General features: G+C 41.0%; 1 protein-coding gene across 3 annotated transcripts in view; it reads right to left on the reverse strand.

Moving 5' to 3' along the window:
* Positions 1-19,940, reverse strand: part of PDE7B (phosphodiesterase 7B) — a 264,361-nt gene that overhangs the window by 203,579 nt on the left and 40,842 nt on the right. For 2 of the 3 annotated variants that reach the window (XM_042445798.1, XM_042445796.1), the window contains exon 1: positions 7,700-8,158. The exons of the other annotated variant lie outside the window; for it this stretch is intronic. In XM_042445798.1, the coding sequence (XP_042301732.1) occupies positions 7,700-7,720 (21 nt within the window). In that variant the 5' untranslated portion in view covers positions 7,721-8,158. Of the gene's footprint in view, positions 1-7,699; positions 8,159-19,940 lie in introns of those variants that run through there. 3 annotated transcript variants of the gene reach the window in all.

Below are 19,940 nucleotides of genomic sequence, written 5' to 3' on the forward strand. Positions count from 1 at the left end.
CCCTCAGAAGCCAGGATGGAGCCAGATGCCTTCTGGGAAGGGCTCGGTTCCTTTGGGGAGGCCTGATGGGATTGGCCCGCCCCCTCTCTCCCTCAGAAGCCAGGATGGAGCCAGATGCCTTCTGGGAAGGGCTCGGTTCCTTTGGGGAGGCCAGTGGCCCATCTGAGACCATAGCAGTGGGCTGCTTCAGGAGCGGATCTTATGGTCACCATGGTCCCAGAATGATTGCAGCTGGTGAATGCTCCTTCGTGCCTGCCTGCTTCACCCCAAGGCACTTTTTCTTTTAATGCAACAGACTGATACCACTACCCTGTTGGAAAATGTCACTACATAGTAAAAGAATACTTTTTCTCTCCTCTGTGTCTTAAAAAACTATCAAAGATATGGAAGCTGCTCTTAGTGTACCTCTTTAAATAACTGCTTCCCTAAAATAAGAAAAAATCACCAAAGGAACAAATTACTTAGCAGAACTCCGGCATCTCCCTCTTCTCTGAGAGTGCTTAGGTACATGATGTTCTGTTCTGATTGTAAGGATAAACTCAGTGCTTTGGGAAGTTACTTTTTCAAACTGCAGCTTCCCGAATCCCACAACCAACATGATCATATTGTTCCAAGGATTCTGGGAGCTGTAGTCCAAAAAAGCAATTTCCTCAAACTCTGGTTTAACTTCATTTAGCAGCTACCACACCAGGATGAATATCAATGAGTTTCTAAAACAGTAAGATAAGTTTAAAATGTGCTTAAACAAGACAAAAGAACTATAGGCATATTAAAACTATCTTTTAACTTAACTCCAGCCTGTCATCTTGTAATCTCTGGATATGTTTTGCTTTGCTTATAGTGCTACAAACTTAAATAAGCATGTTATTGGCAATTAAGATGAGCAAGATAAACTTGTAAGAGCTGAGCTGTTTGATCAAACTAACAATAGAAATGTTTACCAAGTCTCTTGCAAACAAGCATGAGCAGGACCAACCGGTATTAGTATCCCTTCTGCAGCCTGCAAAATGAAGTTGATGTAATAGCCATCCAATCTTTAAACCTTCATGAGAAGTTCTATTCTTCTGCCTTATTACCACACCACCAATGATGGCCCAGGAAAGAAGAAAAAGGTCCCAGTTTCAATTTCTCAGTGCTGGAAAATCTCCTGTCTAAAACTATTCCAGTAAGTGTAATACAGTACTAGCTCAGTATAATACAGCTTTCACTTACTAAAAGTAACAAAGTTTGGTGGTGGTGGGGGGGGGGAGCCTTACAGTTTCATCACTGTCAGTTTCCTTCCACTCATCATTGCTTTTCTGCACATCATTGAAACGGACAAACGTAGAGAAATCTTTGTTGGGTTTCAGTAACTCCTGGAAAATTATCCTCAGCCATCTATTCTGCTGCCATCTTATGCAAATGAGAATGAAGAGTTTTCCTAATTCAGATGGACTTTAATCAGAAAGAAAACAATGCAGTTTTGAGGCTCTCCTTCTACTTTGTCAGTTTCCCATAGAAGTCATGGGGAAATTATTGTAAGGCCCAATTCCCACTTACCTCTTGATTCGATTCCTGAACCAATTCCTGAAACCAGTTTAGCAAACAGTGTGGTTCCCACTATTTTTGCACCAGTTTCAAGAATTGGTGCAGGAAACAACAGCTGTGACTTCCCTGCCATGCCTCCCTCCATCCTCCTGGCCATACCGGTAGGCCGGGGGTGGAGGAGAGGTTGGGAGAACAGAGGACTGAGGACAGATAAGGCATGGAGGTATGGCCGGGAGGCTGGGGAAGCTGCTGCCAGTGGAAACCAGGGTGGATTCGAATCCGATTCAAATCTGCCTGTTTCTCACTTCAGCTGAATCGATTTATTTCCAAATAAATCGATTCAGCCCCCAAAATACCCCATTTTACCAACATCTTTTTGACTTGAGTTAAATGGGTAAAAACCATGTCCCCCCTTTGTGAATTGCTTCAATGATTCAAATTAAGTGTGAACCATGGTGGTTTAAAACGAATCATTTGGAATTACGATCCAGTTTAAACCATAGTGGGAACAAGGCCTTAAGTAATGGAGGGTTGGGATGACTAGAAGAATTCCAGAAAGATGTCATCTCTCTAGTTAGTATGCAGCATGGACTAGTGTCTTGTTAAATGATTTTGATATGGATTGGCTTAAGTAGAAAAAAGATTTTAAAATTATATTTAAAATGCTCTATTAAAATGCATGTGTGCTTTCAGATAAATAAATGTGTGTGCAGCCTAGTAAGCAGGGATAGTCCCACTTCTGTCTGTTCATACCAAATTTCTCTGTCTACTTTCATATATCCTCCAATTGTCCCAATGTGACAAGGGCAGTTCCAATTAATCCCCTGTTTTCCCACTTTTTTAGCAGCTTTTTCAATGTTCCAGTTTCTCTCTTCTCCCTCCACTTTCCCACTTTGTCCTTAGTTCTTTTCAATTGCTATAATCTGAGTTCAAAATGCAAGAGAAGTTTGCACTCAATTAATTCAGCAGGGTGGGGATGTAGAGTAGAGGAAGGGGTGGAATGTTGTCCTTCCCTATAGACTCAGGGAAAAGCAAACTGCGATGGCCTCTCTTGCCTTGTGTCTTTCTCCTTGTTTATAACTTTTGCCCCCTTGATCACATTATGATGTTTCTTCACCAGATGTGTCTCAGCTTTAATCTGAGGGGAATAGTGGTCTGCTTTCAAATAAATGCAACTAGACATGCTAGCAAAATCTACCACAGAATTTGCTGGCTTGGAATATTTCCTATTTTATAGGGGCGACATCCTTACAATGCCAGAATTCCATGTGTCAATGAAATCTGTAGCTGGGATCATCTACCTTGCAAATTTATTGATACACACACGCGCACGCACACACACACACACCTGTGGACTGCTGCATTATTTTTGAAAGAGATGGATGATGATTAGCAAGGAAAAATACATTTAAGTAAAAGAGAATGGAGAAGAGACACATTTGTCTATTGGTATTAGTGTGTCTTATAGAAACATGTCCATTGTATTATTTTCTACTCTAAATATCACTATTATGTCCCCCCACTCCTACCACATAAAACAATATAGAGACTTTGAAGATGACTGAGCATATAAGAGCACCTGCCTTGCAGAAACCTATATTGTTTGGATGGTGCTTGATTTGTATATCAGTAAATGCAGCACAGTTTCTCACTTAGGTGCTCATCCAAGGGCCAGTGTGACTCACTCCAGATGAAGAATGGTGTGGGAAATTACAGGGTTGCTTTTGCCAGTAGGATGAAACTTTGCAGCAAGTCAGAACTCCCCAGAAGAGAACAATGTTAATAACTATTTCGCATTATTGCCAATACTTGTCAGTTTTGCACAATGTCTCTTGGGGATTGTTTCATTTTCAGACCAATATATGACCAGGATCCATTTGTGGGTAATAACAGGAGTATCAATTGATCATAAGCATGGAACACTGGTGTTCTAGCTTAGAAATAACATAGGCGTGGTACAGATCGCCAGAAAGAGGTGGCCCGGATCCTCCTCTCTTTCTCCCGTAGCCATGCCACAGCAACCAAATTGTGTGGTGTGGCTATGCTAAAGAAAAAGGAGCGCTAAAACGCGGCTCGTTTTTGCGCCCCCACAAATAGGTGGCGGCAGCACTGCTGCGCGGCTTCATCTGGACGCAGCACAGTAGTGACGTCATTGCTACGCGTGCCATGTATATGGCACCTTGCAGCGATGACGTCCTGGTGATATGCTAGGGTTGCGGGGCGTCTGGAAACGGTGCCCCGAGGCAACCCTAGCACGTCACCAGAACGTGCTAAGGGGCCTGTCTGGACCAGGCCATAGAAAGAAGCTAGATGGAAATGCTTGCCAATCAAGATGTGCTGAATGTGAAGATTTTGTCTTTTGTCTTTTCTTCTTTTAGAAAATAATTCCAGAATTTCACCCCTCCCCAGCCAGCACACCAGTGGGATTTGGAAGAGAGGGTCCCAAAAGGTAGCTTTCCCAAGCTCTGAAAAAGTAGGGCTGACAGGTGCTTTCTAAATAAAAACCAGATGTCCATTAATGGTATCCCATGAGGAGAAATAAAAAATTAGCAGAGCTTTCTCACACAATGCTATTGGAAATTATAATCAAGAGGTGAAAGCACAGAAGATTTACATATACTTCGTTGTTGCTGTTGTTGCAGTTGTTGTTGTTATATGCCTTCAAGTAATTTCTGACTTATGGCACCCATATTATGTTTTTTTTTTCCTGGCAAGATTTGTTTGAGGGGGTTTGCCTTTGCGTTCCTCAGACAATGAGAGAGTGTGACTCTCCAAATGTCACCTGCTAGATTTTTGTGGCCAAGCAAGGATTCAAACTCTGGTCTCCAGAGTTTCACCCATAAATAATAAATATATGAATCATTTTTGGATGCTGCCCTTGATACAGGAAATCACAATAAAGGGCATGTGACTGACTCATCTTCTATTGTTGCTGACTTGTCTTTGAAGCTGCTCTCAATGTTTTAATTTTTGGCATACATTAAGTTCATGGTATCTTTATTAAGTCCAAAACTGGACATGTTTTATTGGCTTTTACTTTTCATGGGGTCCAAGCAGTAGAACCTGTAAATCAAGAGTTGATGAATACTTGTCTGATTTCAGAAGGGGACATTTTTTAATGTTATTCCCCGTCTGTCTGCAAGAGAATGCCAAGTTTCACAGCAAAGCTTTTGGAATCACCAAAGCATGCCTGCTTATGTGCTTGTGAAATCCAAGGTTTGCATCATCCTGGTTAGAGTGATGCCTATGATTGTGATTAAGTACACAAACTAATACAGTGCAAGAGATGTGCCTGGATGGGTTTTTAGTGTTTATCATGATGTACAATCGGACTGTGTTAGCTTCACTGAGGCCAAAACAACAACAACAACTATCTGAATATAGGAAGTACAGTAGCTTCTTGAATCCCTGCAAAGTGTAACTTTATTTCCCCACTTTGTTTTGTTCCCTGTATTTAGAATGCATACTAAGAAGTTTGATCACCATTAGTAAAGAAGAAGAAAAATCTGCTCTCTAGCTTAAAGTTTCCTTCTTCAGATATTTTGGAGACATTTAAAATGTTCATGTAAAAAATGTCCAATGGGCCCAAAATGTAGTGAAATCAATAAGACGAACCACAGCAATATGTTTCCAAAACTGCATACTACAGGTTACATACAGGAGTAACCTGTCAACTGCTGAATACAGTACCTTGCCTATTCAAATTCATGTGCTGTCCCCAGGCCTTGCCCAAGACATTTTCTTGGCTGAGGTAGATCAGCAAATGACATCCCACCCATACCACCCACTTCCAATTCTTGGTGCATACAGTAGTACCTTAATCTGGCCAAGTTACTTTGGTGCCTGAGACAGAAAATGTCTGGCAGAAACAAAATCCCCCCCCCCCAATAACTATGTAATGGGCTAACAGTTTGCTGCCTCTTCATAAATCATAATGCTAGCAATTTGCTGCCTGAGGCTGCCATCTCACTCTGTCTAATGGAAGGGCTACCCCATCTTTCCCATGCAATATGAAATATCCTTTCTGCCATGATGTGATATTGCCACATTATATATTTCCATATCTCCATGCTAAGTCTTTGGCTTTCAATAGAAGGGAGAGGGAAACGCACACAAAATGATGAAATTGTGCTATGGAGTTAAAGTTATCACACATTTATGGCAGATTGGAAGAAAACTTTGAATGTAATGCCAGTTTCTCCTACACCTCCCCAATTACTGAAATATGTGGCTTCTCCTTTGGTTGTAATTAATTCAAGCTCTGTTAATTTCACTATGACTTAAAAACAGAACTAGATGAGGACCAACAGCTTTGGCTAATCAAGACATTTGGATGGATAATGAAGGAGAATTCTCTTTCCACTTACCAATTTTGACCCATGGATTTGTGTTAGTTACACAGTTAAACATTTTGTAGTGACATTTATCCTGTGTTTGACACCATTATAAAACTCAAGGCCTCAGAAACGAAGCTCCTTCAAGAAAGTTCAGAAACTTTGAAGACTTCCCTCCTTGCAAAATTATCTGCCTTCCTCACATTCTTTTCCCCTTTACAAAGTGACTATTTAAACTAAGGAACAATTTATACACAGTAGGAAAAAACAATTCTCCCCCATTGATTTCTGGAACTTGCAAGCACTTTCTGTGAAAAAGAAGTTCTACTGTGGAGGGAGAAGGGGAGAAAGGCAACAGTACTGGGAAAGAGAAAGGAATGTCTTTTGCTAGCTAATAAAAATTGACTGCATGCTGGTTGTTGGAAAAGAAAGAGGGATGCTCTAGCACAACATGTGAGATGTGCCATTAAGCAATTTATTAATGACAGCAGTCTCTTTGTTCTTGCAGCCATCAGTGAAGATAAAGCAAAGGAAATGGAGGAGCTGCAGTTATGCATTTGTAATACACAAAGTCCTTGTTTTTTCCACCAGGCACTGCAGAATAGCAATTGTCCATTCACAGCACATAGCAGATAGTCTGCATTTTGGAGCTAATATTTTGCCATTCCTAAGCTGGTACTTAGGAATCAAGTGCAGTTAATTTGTTTCTCCCCTCTTAAACCTTTTAAGTGCCTTGTCAGGATGACCCATCCAATATTTCTGGATTTATCACCTGTTTAAAAAAGCAAAATGAGTCTACCATTAAGAGCAAGTTTTTCTCCCATGAAAACAACTGCCTTTTTGTCACCCACAGCAGCTCAGAAGAGCTTCCAGTGTGTTTAAATCTTACAGCCTCATAATCAGACAATGTGCCACTCTGCTATGCTTTAATTAAATGATAGGCCATCAGTTGCTATCTCTCCAAGTGATCACCTTCTCCACAGGCATGTTTGCAGCTACACTCATGAAAACAATGTGAGCTCTGTTTTGAACCATCGCTCGTGTTTCCTGCAGCACATGCAGGTCACTTTAATGCTGCCACAGTCATCCAAGTTAAGACTACAGGCTGCTGTTTGATGACCAGTTGAATGCACATGTCACCAAACAGTCCTGAGAAGCTGAAGTTCCCCAGAAAATTTTCTTCAGCTAGCTGTTAAAGCCACAAGTAAAGAGATGAAATATTGACATAGGTAATCTCCCCTCCAGTGAAGTTAAAGGAGCACATGAGTATTTCTAACTTTGCATTTTGAAATCCAAGCCAGCTGAAACTGCCAGACACTAAACATTTATAACATATATTCCTAAGCAAATATTTGGATATACACATTCTGCTTGCCCCACACCCCTGTTATTCATTTTTTAAAAATGTATCCCTCATTATCTCTTCCTAAGCATTCAGTCACCTAAAGGACTGTCCTGACCAAGCAAACTTGAAATACTCAAGACCAGACAACAGATTATAGGGGGAAATAACCCTTCACTCTCCTAAAGGCCATAATGTATCATTGTACCAGAACCCTTTTGATTATTCTTTGCATTTATTATAGTTATAATTCATGCAAGTTTCCTGGTTTCATTGACTCAAGAAAATGCCAACAACAATGAAAAGACAGGTAAGAACATTTCAGGAACATTTTCCACAGACCATTAGCCTTTTCTTTTAAGTACAAAGACAACTTTTTCCTATTAAGCATGGCAAATGCAAACAACCCCCCAGCCCCGGTTTAGAACAAAAACAACAACAATCCCAGCAGTGACAACATAAACACACGCAGCCTCTTCAAATTTGCTCTACGTACCTCAACCATTAAACAAGACATTTAACCATAGTGGCAGTTCTGTGACCTTTGAATGCCGTGAAATCTGTAAGCAGTGCAGCTTGTTCATGAAGACTTGTACTGCAGGATCCAGAAATGGCATCCAGGATGAAGTGAATAATTAAGTCAGAAGCACAAGGGGGCAGAGAAAGGTGCACATGAACATGGGCAGGAGTGGTGGGCGTAGTGGTGCTGGTGCTGGAGAGGAGGCAAAGCCCAAGCAGATAGATAACCCAAAGAAGCAGATCGAGAAAGAGGAGGGGAGGGAGAAAGAGTCTTAAGAGGAGACTGCACTTTTCTGCCAGGCAAGTACTGGGATAGAGAGCTGTGCTGTGCTTGCTGCAGTCTCTGACTGTCTGAGTGTTAAGCAGCAAGTCGAAGGCCGAGCATTGCCTAGCTGGGAGGTGCTGTCAACTGCCACAAGCACAGCCAAGCAGCCCAATCAGCTTAAGCCTCTGCGAGCTGCTGGAGTGGAGCCTTTTCTGTTTATGTTTCCTCCTTTCAAGAGTGACGTCAAAGGGGTTTAGTTTTTCCTCTGCATGTGCTATTAATTTTAAAGGACTACTGGTGTGTGTGTAGTGGGGGGGGGGGGGGAGAGAATGTGGCACTGATTTCGACAGGCTAGCACCCTGCACTGGAAAGAAACCAGGGCGGCTGTGGAGCAAAGAGGCATTCTTTAAAATCAAATTTAGGGCATCATTTGGATTTTTAACATTTAGATATCTGGTCTGATAGGCTGCCGGTTAGATCAAGGGTGGATTTTAAAAAAGGAAGGGTTTATGCATAGGAATGTGTCAAGAAGGATGTGAAAGCCCCCTTTAAATGATATTAGGGATTTACATGGCTAAACTGGAACCTAATTTAATTTAATGTAAGTATTTCTGTCTTGGCCTGGATCTAAAGTTCTCAGGGCTGTGTACAATAAAACCAATCTGAGGAATTTAAACAGTGTAAAAATAAAATTATTTTTTAAAATCTAACCCCTCTTTGCTGGATTTCATTCTGGGTATAAAATAACAGCCTGCAACCTCATATAACCTGGAATATATTTCTCCCCTTTCCAGATTTTGCTGCAAGTGACAAGGTGGGGCATAAGCTTGTGCCCCCTCTTCTGTATCACCAAAAAATTACAACAAAAGAAGACATGTGCTTTCATAGTACTTCCATGTGCTAATATATTGATAGCAATGTTGTTGTTGTTGTTGTGTGCCCTCAAGTCACTTATGATTTATGACAACTCTAAGACAAACCTATCATGGAGTTTTCTTGGCAAGATTTGTTCAGAGGAAGTTTGCCATTGTCTTCCCCTGAGGCTGAGAGCATGTGACTTGCCCAAGGTCATCCAATGGGTTTCATGGCCGAGCTAGGAATCGAACCGTGGTCTTTAGAGTCATAGTCTGACACTCAAACCACTACGCCACCCTGATATGCAAATCTAGAAATAATTATTATAATGTAAGTGGGAAGATCATATATTTCAGAATGGTAGGGACAATACTGATTAGGTGAAAGCTGTCCATGTGCTAGATCTGCTGTGTATGGTCTAGGTGTTGATGGGCAACTTCAAAGCCCATTTCCCCCCTTTTTATTTTTCTTTATCTTTAAACTGAGGATAAACAAAAGATGCCTTCCAACACTGATCTTCTCTCTGAAAGCACTCCATACACATGACCACATTAGAACCCAGCCTTATAAAGGAGAAATGTATTCAACTCTTTTGGACCTCCATGTTTCTTAAATGTCCTTTTACAAGTTACATGCACAGTGACCCTAGAGAGAATAGTGAAAGTTTGTACAATGAACTTTATAGGTAACATTTATAGGAAATTAATTTCTTGTAGCTCTTAAAGACATGAAGTCCCTTTTGGAAGTATTTGGAGGTCTTCTGAGATGCTATGTTAGGCCTCAGTTTTAATTCTAAGAACACAGTGGGCCCTTCGTAAATGCTGGGATTTAGTTCCAGGACCCACCATGGATACCAAAATCCATGGATGCTAAAGGCTGATTATATGCAATGACATAGTAAAATCATGTCCCTTATATAAAATGGCAAAATACAGGTTCCCTTTTTGTAATATTTTATTTGAATATTGTCAAGCCTGGATTGTGGAATCCAGGGATGTAGAATCTGTGGATTTTTTTTTTCTTATCATAGTTTTCTGAAACTTGAAAAAAGTGTCATTTAACATTATTTTTAAAGATATTTTAATATTCTTTCCATCCTATGAGATTTCCTGAATTTGTGGCTTAGCTAATGACCATTGCAAAACTAGTAATTGGTGATAACTGATTTCAAGTATACCTTAGTTTACGAAGTATATGTGTTCCTTGGCATTACTTCTTTAACAGAAAATTTAGTACCAGAGGCAGAAATAACTTGGAAAACATATTTTATTTTATTTCAATGATTTATATCCCACCTTTCTCATACAATGGCATTCAAGGCAGGTTACAATAATTTAAAAAGACAGAATAATTTACAAAACATATCATAAGCCATATACCATAAAAAGAACATCAGTTCAACATATTTCAGTAAACATTTTATCCAAAACTAAATATTATACCCATGAAAATTGAAACAACCAGGTCTGGTAAGCCTTTCACAACTAAACAAAAACATTGTGACCCTTCTGGAGACCTCTTGAAAGCTTCATCGAAAATGCAGTCAGGGATGTTTTTCCTCCTTTCACCAGCCTCCACCTTTCTTATGATTTCCATTTTGTTGGCCACACTTATACATCTGTATTTTTTTAAAAAAACAAATACAGTGGTACCTCGGGATACGAAATACCCAGGTTACGAATTTTTCGGGATACGAAAAATTCCCATAGGGAATTATTGTTTCGGGTTACGAAAGTTTTTTCGGGTTACGAAAAAACTCCGGCGCTATTTTAAATGGAGCCGCGGCGGAGCCGCGGCTTTTTCCCCATTAGCGCCTATGGCATTTCGGCTTACGAAGGCTTTTCGGGTTACGAAATTGGCCGCGGAACGAATTAATTTCGTAACCCGAGGCACCACTGTATGCTTGAGGTGGCTTGTGAGGTAGGCTTTCTGCTTTTTCCTCTTTCTCTCTTTTTTACTGTTCAGGCATGCTCACTAAGGGATTGTCAGGGCAGTTGATATTTATGTGCCCTTCAGTGTTGCCAATTTCTGGGGAATTTCCCCGATTTCCAGGTAATAAAAAGCCTTTTCGGGGAATTTCCAGGTATTAAAATTTATGGGGAATTTCGGTTGGGGAATTAAAAGCCTTTCCATTTATAGGGAATTATTTCACTTCCCCCCCCCCCCCCCAATGAAAATACCATTCCCGTCCAAAAAATGACCGACCCAGAAGTCCCCGCCCCCTTTTGCCTTCCCATAGTGCTTTGCGTTCCCTTGACCCGGATGTCCTGTCCCTGACCCAGATGCCCCGGGGAATTTGGGGGCATTTGGGGGATTTTCAGGGGGATTTCCTTCAAGGGTGATTGGCAACACTGGTGCCCTATGATAGGCATGCATACTTGCCTACAGTAGAATTGCTAACATTGGTCCAAACCACGCTGCAGAAATGATCCAGTTTGGGACCACTTTAACTGCCTGGCTCAATGCTAGGGGATTCTGGGAACTGTAGTTCTGGAAGACATTTAGCCTTCTCTGTGACAGAGCTCTGGTGCTATAACAAACTACAATTACCAGAATTCTACTCATGAGGGCACCAGTGCACAGCAGCAAAGGCAGAAGCATCCGACCGGATGTCACCCCTCTTCTGGGGTGTCATCCAGTGCAGACTGTACTCCCTGCACCTCCCTACGGATGTCACCAAAAGTCTGTGGTTCTCCAGCCCTTCTTCACCATCCTCCCAATGCTAATGCTGCTAAAAATTCAGCTAGTCAGAGGATGAGGAGGAAATGGGGCTGGACACAGTGGACATAAAAAGATTTCATTAAAAGGAGCTTTTTTCAGATGATTTGTTAACTTGGGTATGTTGTTGTTGTTTGCTGTGGTGTGCTTTCAAGTTGTTTTTGACTTATGGTGACTCTAGGGCAAGATTACAGGACTGTCTTGTCAAGATTTTCTCTAAGACTAAGAGAATGTGACTTTCCCAGGATCATCCAGTGGAGTTCCATGGATGAACAAAGATATGAATATTGGTTTCCAGAGTTGCAGTCCAGTTCTCAAACCACTACACCACATTGTCTCTCAAAAACATTGATGTGACTGTATTATAAAATCAATTACATTTAACATTCCTGGGAAAGAAGTTCTTGTATTACTTCATGATAACTTTGGGGTTGGGGAAGACTCGAGTGAATAGTGAGATTTAAAATGGTGAAAGAAACAGAAACTGTAATAGGACTCCTTAAATGTAAATCTAGAACTTTATCGCACTGCGTTCCTTCCATGCGTTCTGAGCACGGAACGGAAGGAGCAGGAACGAGTACGGAATGAGTGGGGGACGGATTTTACCGCACGCATCCGTCCCTCATTCATTCCGTTCCCCCTCTCTTCCGTTCTTAATCCGTTCCAGAGGGGGAAATTTTTGAGAACTGTTCTGAACAGTTCTCAAAAAGCATCCCCTCTGGAACAGAATGGGCAGGGAAGAGAGGGGGAACGGAACGAGTGAGGGACGGGTGTGTGCGGTAAAATCCGTCCCCCACTCATTTCCGTTTCCTGCTGGGCCGGGCCGAGAACCCGGTGCAATAAACTTACTAGTCTAATTTGTTACAGTACTGTGACTATTATCACTAAGCCATGGTTTCAGTTCATATCTCATCTCATCTCATTATAGTAGATATTCCAGAACAGGCTATGAATATTGTACTAGTACTATACAACCATTTTACTTCCCTTCTAAACTTAAGTACTGTGAGAACTATTATTTATTTCATTTATATACTCCCTTTCTCCCAGAATGGGACCTAAGGTGGCTCACAGATTAAAAAAAAACCTACCAAAAAGAAGGAACAGGAGAACAGTGATTGTACAAGAAGTGTAAGTTTGACTATCATTAATTAGAATACTATATTGTATTCTAAACCATTTCTGCTTCAGATGTTCTAAAAGTGAAATTTATATGAAGGGTATTGGAGCTATGCTGCTTGGCTGTTCAAATGAAACAGCAGAAAAAGCCACTGGTTTTTGAAAGCCCTTTCTAGCAAGCAAACCAGCACACGTAAAGCAACCTTCCTTAAGATCTTAGAAGCTTTAACTTTAACAAAGAAAAAAAATACTTTACAAAATACCCCACAACTTTGGTAAATGTTTACTCAGCATGATCTCCTATAGGGCAGAGTACAAGTTCTGTGCTATTAAAATGTATCAAGGGAAGTTTTCTGGAATAATTATTACTGGACCTAATAAAAACCTAATATATCTTGTAAACTGAAATATATATATATGTGTGTGTGTGTGTGTGTGTGTGTGTGTGTGTGTGTGTGTGTGTATCTCGAAAAAGGACTAGATTCTAATATGGTAAAATTACTACTATGAAAAATTAATAGAAATACTGATGTGCTGCACTAGACTTTGCTTATAGGACTAATTCAAGTATCTTTTCAAGGCCTTAAAAGTTTGCTCTTGGAAAAACACTTGGAAAGTATTTGTATCCTAGATCTCAACTGTAATTTGTAGATTTATAAGATTTCAGAATGGTTGCAACTGTTTACTGGTTCATCCTGAATTAGAAAAGAAGAAATGTCAAGGTTAGAGATGCATGATCATGGACAGATTTGCTTCAAATCATCTTTAAATCTCAAGTGTTTATACTGAAGAATTAAAACAACAACAACAACAACACAGATAAGCTTTTCCAACTACTTATATGAAACAGTTAAGCAAACCAGTTCTACCTCCCCATTCCTCAAGAAAAGAGTCTCTTCTGCACTGGGCTGGATAAGAATTTGATCTCAATTTGTCTTTTGAATTTACCCCATATTTTAAAGGTTTGTATATAGTTTTTTTTAATGTTTTCAAGGTTTGTTTGCATTTACTTATTTATAATGTTTCATCTTTTAACTTTATAAATGGTGTTTTTCAACTCTTATATTTATACTTAATGCTTTTGTATTGTTTTTAATTTGCATTGTTTTAAATATGTTGTTAGCCACCTTGAATCCCATTATTGAGAGAAAGGCAAGATATAAATGAATATTATTATTATTGTTAATTATTTATATATTTGTTTTCACATGGTTTCATATTAAACTGAAAAAAACTTTGAGGATTTGTTTTGGTTTAATGAGCATGGAAGAAATGGAAACTGACAGATCCATCTGTTCAGATGCAGGGCTTTGAATGCCTTACTTCTAAAAGTCTGTTTATTTAGCCATGTTTATAGTGCTCAATTGAGGCTTCCTGCCGGCGCAGCCCTCCATAGTGCTCAACTGGGGTTGCTACATCTATTTTTTTCATGAGAGGTTCCTCATCTTTAGCGCCTACATGGCAGGCAGCTACCACATAGTTCTCTTTGTGCTGGGAACATCTGTACCTGTTGAATTTGGCTGGTGGAGGTGGGGAGAATCTTGCTTCAGTGTGTTTTGGAAGAATGGCACAAAATTTACAAATTTTCTCATACTCTGGATGGCAAATACTTGAGATTTAGAATATCTGAATGAGAAAAAATAAACACCTCTATTAAAATTCAGGGTCAATCTCAAGATTATGCAATGCTAGCTGTGCAACACAGGCTAGCAGACTCCCTTTTGTTACACCAAGCTACCTGCCATTTGAGCTTGCTTCTGGAGCATTTCTACTCTAAACCATAGTACTATGATTCCATGGGCTGCTGCCACACTGTAGAAATAAAGTTGTCTGGCACCACTTTAACTGCCATGACTCAATGCTATGCTGTTCTGGAATTTGTGGCTTTGTGAGATATGCAGACATCCTTGTCAGACAGCTCTGGTGCCCCAGCAAACTACAAATCCTAGAATCCCATAGTATCGAGTCATGCCAGTTAAAGTCATGTGAAACTGTTTATTTCTGCAATGTAGCAGCAGCCATGGTTGCATCATATAGAATCCTGGGATCTGCAGTTCAGGAAGGGTTATTTAAAATTCTTTGCCAGAAACCTCTATTGTTTCGTCAAACTACAAACTCCAGGATTCCACAGGATGGAACCATGGCAATTAAAGTGGAACCATAGCACTATGACTGTGCAGCGTTGCATGGGACCTGGTCCTCAGTGAGTCAGGGAACTCACTAGACTTTGGACTTTGGACCAAATGTACGGTGTTAGTTCGATCTACTCCACCGAGCCACTGTGAAGATAAAGTGAGCTCACTCTAGAGGAAAAGCAGGATAGGAATGCAACATATATGTAAAATAAAAACGAGTATGTCCACAAATGATATTGCTGAGAGTCTTATAACTATAATCTCACAAGGGTGGAAGGGGAAGATTTGTGGACATTCTGTGCATAAGAAGCTTAAAGTCACCCCATAGAGAGAGAAAGAGAGAGAGAGAGATTACTCTTGTTTTTGCACACAAGGTTATAGAGAATTAAATCTCTGTTGAAAACATATAGAAGGACGAGTCTGTTTTATTTACCACCTCAAAGGCACTTTCTAATCCTATCTATGCTGAGGGAAAGCAACCCTCGGTGAGCCTAGCTCTCCAGCATATTGCTAGCTTGTAATTAGGCTTAAAGCTGTACAGTAAAAATGGCACCAGTTGCATTGCCAATGGGGCATTTTGGCTTCTAGATAACATCTTCCAACTGGTGGTCTTAATTTCCTAACCTAAATATGAAAGTGGAAGCTGAAAGGTCACTGCTACAAGTTCCAACATGAACAGCCACACCCAGGTAAGAGAACACCATTGAACTTCCAGCTTACTTCATTAGCTCAGTAGTTTATTATTACATGACCCTGGGAGGCAATACAGATCACCACCAGCACTGAAAATTGCCAGGATCAGAGCTTGGAAACATTACCACTTGGGGACAACAGTTCCAACAATCCTCCGTGCAGACAGCATGGCCATTTGCCATTCTGACCAAGGGATTCTGAGTGTTGTAGTCCAAAAAAAAGGGATGCTTCCTGGTTCTGGAAAGAATTCAAATTATTTGGGACCATAGCTTCCAGTTAGTTGATTATAAAATGGTATTAACTGGTAACAGAGACTGCAGTCCTGTAATTTATGTGTCCGTGTGGAAGTGGGCTCTAGCTTACAATCAAGGTCTAGAAGCATTCATGACTAACTAGTAACAAATGAATAAAACATACTGAAGTGGTTGCATAAATACATGGGCTTGGATCACATCTTTATTGAGGGATGTAAGAGATAGCAATGTATGTCAAAAGCAGACTAATGGCATCTGAACATGCCAGTCCCAGATGCTGGTGAAACGTCAGGAAGAAACTCTTCTAGAACATGGCCACATAGCCCGAAAACCCCCCAAAAGACTTAGTAATCTTTGCAAAAATATATATAATGCAGACTTACTGATTTACAAATATAATATTTCATAGTGTAACATGTGATCTCAAAACATGGAAGAAAGTGAGAGCTGCAGAATACAAAATGAAGAATAAAAAGTCCTCATACTAACTGCAGATTAACTGATGTGATGGCTATGATATCTGCGGCCGACTGGAGTTTCAATTCAGTAACTTCTGGAAAGTAGCAATTGCCTACCTCTGCTTTAAAAATTATATGGAACTAAGAAAATTATCCCACAGTCAAATCAGCCATGCTGAGAATGGGCTGAGCACATTAGAAAATTTTGGAAAATTTACTAAGATTGGGTGTTATTACACACCTTCATGCTCACACTGGAGGCATCATGTCCTGATCTTAGCCATCCCACCCCAAATCCATCCTTCTCCTGTCCTTCGCAATGAATGGTTAACTCCCGTTCTTTGCAGAGAATGGGAGAAGGACGGATCAAGTTGGGATGCCTAAGATCAGGGTGCGATGCCTCTGATTTGAGCATGGAGGTGTGCGATAATACCTGATCTTAGCAAATTTTACAAAAATTTCCTAATGTGCTCAGCCCATTCTTAAGCCAGTCAATTTACCAGTGTAATAATCTCATAAGAAGTTCATCTGCTAAAGAATCTTCCTCTTTTTTGTAAGCAGAGATTTATACATGTACCACCCTCAGAGGGTGGCCATCTAGGTCCCATTAGTCCTAACTAGTGAGAGGGTTTATAGGAGTTGTAGTCCAATAACATCTGGAGGGTCACACCACCCACATTTCTGCCTAATACATGAAGTACAACAGATGTCTTTGTACAAATCGTATAAAGTTACAGGACCCCTTCTGAAGTGTGAGCAAAACATTCATTCAGTGCATCTTCTGGTCATGGTACTAAATACAGGCGAGCCTTGACTTATGCGGGGATCAGTTGCGGACCACCGCCTGCGTAAGGCAAATACCTCGTAAGCTCTAGCACCATTCCATAGAATGGGGCTTGTGCTCGCGGCGGCGTGATGTGCGTGCGTGACAGGTACACACGCCATTCAATTGATTACAGCATGGCTTAAGTGGAAGCTGAGTATGGCACACCTGTGTATGGTGCGCCTGCATATGGAGCGGGTGTGCTGTACAGACTTGATTGCCTTGGTGGATGACCTACGCAGGGAACTGGACAGGGGGAGTGTGTCCGCGTTGGTTCTCCTGGACCTCTCAGTGGCTTTCAATACCATCGATCATGGTATCCTTCTGAAACACCTCTCTGGGATGGGGCTTGGAGGTACTGTTCTGTAATGGCTCCATTCCTTCTTGGGGGGGCAAACCCAGAAGGTGGTGCTGGGGGAATCCTGTTAGACCCTCTGACCATTGACCTGTGGGTTCCCTCAGGGTTCTGTGCTGTCCCCTATGCTATTTAACATATACACGAAACCTCTGGGAGAGGTTATCTGGAGTTTTGGAGTGCGGTGTCATCAATATGCAGATGACATTCAACTCTTCCCATCTCAATCCAAGGAGGCTGTCCTGGTCCTAAACCAGTGTCTGTCTTCAGTAATGGACTGGATGAGGGCAAACATGTTGAAACTTAATCCAGACAAGACAGAGGTGCTCCTGGTCAGTCGGAAGGCAGATCCGGGAATATGGATCCAGCATGTGTTAGATGGGGTCACACTCCCCCTGAAGACACAGGTTTGCAGTTTGGGGGTAATCTTGTACTCAGCTTTGAACTTGGAGGCCCAGGTCTCTGCTGTGACCAGGAGTGCTTTCGCACATTTAAAACTTGTGTGCCAGCTGCACCTATTCCTTGAAAAGCTAGATCTGGCCACAGTGGTACATAGCTTGGTTACATCCTGTTTGGACGACTATAATGGGCTCTACATGGGGCTGCCTTTCAAAAGTATTCGGAAAATTCAACTGGTTTAAAGAGCTGCTGCCAGGCTGTTAATGGGGACAGATTACAGAGACCATACAACGCCTCTGTTGAAACAGCGTCATTGGCTGCCAGTTTGTTTCTGGGCTCGATTCAAGGTGCTGGTTAATACCTATAAAGCCCTACATGGCTCAGGTCTACACTATTTGGCAGACCGTTTCTCCTGGTATGAACCTGCCCAGACTCTGAGATCCTCTGGAGAAGCCCTTCTCTCTATCCCAACACCATCATAAGCACGGTTAGGAACGACTTAGGGAGCTGGGAATGTTTAGCCTGGAGAAGAGAAGGTTAAGAGGTGATATGATAACACTGTTTAAATACTTGAAGGGATGTCACATTGAGGAGGGAGGTAGCTTGTTTTCTGCTGCTCCAGAGACTAGGACCCGGAGCAATGGATGCAAGCTACAGGAAAAGAGATTCCACCTCAACATTAGGAAGAACGTTCTGACAGTAAGGGCTGTTCAACAGTGGAACAAACTTCCTTGGAGTGTAATGGAGTCTCCTTCCTTGGAAGTCTTTAAACAGAGACTGGATGGCCATCTGTCGGGGATGCTTTGACTGAGAGTTCCTGCATGGCAGGGAGTTGGACTGGATGGACCTTGTGATCTCTTCCAACTCTACGATTCTATGATTCTATGGTTGGTGGGGACGTGAGAGAGGGCCTTCTTAGTGGCTGCCCCTAGACTCTGGAACTCTCTGCCCAGGGATATCAGAATAACTCCCTCCTTGATAGCCTTCCACCAGCAGGTGAAGACTTACTTGTTCACACAAGTGTTTAAGGAATTGCTATAGGGACAGGCTGGGATGTTGGGCCATTTTAAAAATTTGATACTGTTTTTTCTATATATATATATATATATATATATATATATATATATATATAGTTTTATCTTTTTAAAATATGTTTTATTCTTTTAATAACTATCTTTTTAATACTGTAATAATTTAATTCCTTTTTAGTGTGTGTGTGTGTGTGTTTAATGTTTTTAATTGTATTGTTTTTAATGCTGTGAAGCTGCTCTGAGTCTCAGTCCTGGGAAAAGAGCGGGATGCAAATAATTAATAATAATAATAATAATAATAATAAGAGAAGGTCCAGATGGCTGGACAACTTGCCAATAAAAATGTCTCTGGGCAGTAATGTAGTTAAGGTGAAATGCAGGAAAGAGTGAAGCTCTTTGGTGATTTTCAGAAAATGATTAGTAAAATCACCTGGGGTATTCTGGCCCTGAAGCTGCCCTGGATTTTTCCTATTACCTCTGCAGTCCATAGCAACACCACACAGCTGTCTACACATGGTCCCAGTTGTGTTGGCCAGCGCTGCCGCCCTGCCATAAGTTGCTCCCTCTGAGGCACAGCAACAACATTTTGGGCTTCTTTTTAAACATAGATCTAAAGACTGTTTTTAAAATACTCAGAGCAGACATTCCTAATTTTAAGATCGCATGGTTTTCACTACCTGTCAGAAACTCAAAAGGGATGGAGCCAGCCTGATCTCCTTTAGAAGGGCATTATGTAATTGGGATGTTGCTACGGAGAAAGCCCTGCTAAGTGTACCCACCAGTTTAGTCCCACAGAGGGGTGGAACATGTAACAGGGCCTCCACTGATCAATCTTATATTTTGGTCAGGCTTTCAGCCCCAAGCCATTTAGGGCTTTATAGGTCAAGACCAACACCTTCAATTGGACTTGGAAGCAAGCACGAAACCAATATTTCCTTTTCATGCCTTCTTAGTGCAGTAGTCCATTTTATCTCCATACCCATCTTCACATAGACTGAGAAGCAGGAGGTGATCATTCAGTCACTGTCATAAAATTCATAAATGCATCTGAAATGTCTTTCTGAAAAGTCATAATCAGGATTTAATAACTTTTCTGTACACAGAATAATGTAA

Source organism: Sceloporus undulatus, chromosome 1 (genome assembly GCF_019175285.1).
Source record: "Sceloporus undulatus isolate JIND9_A2432 ecotype Alabama chromosome 1, SceUnd_v1.1, whole genome shotgun sequence".
In the NCBI taxonomy this organism is placed as follows: domain Eukaryota; kingdom Metazoa; phylum Chordata; class Lepidosauria; order Squamata; family Phrynosomatidae; genus Sceloporus; species Sceloporus undulatus.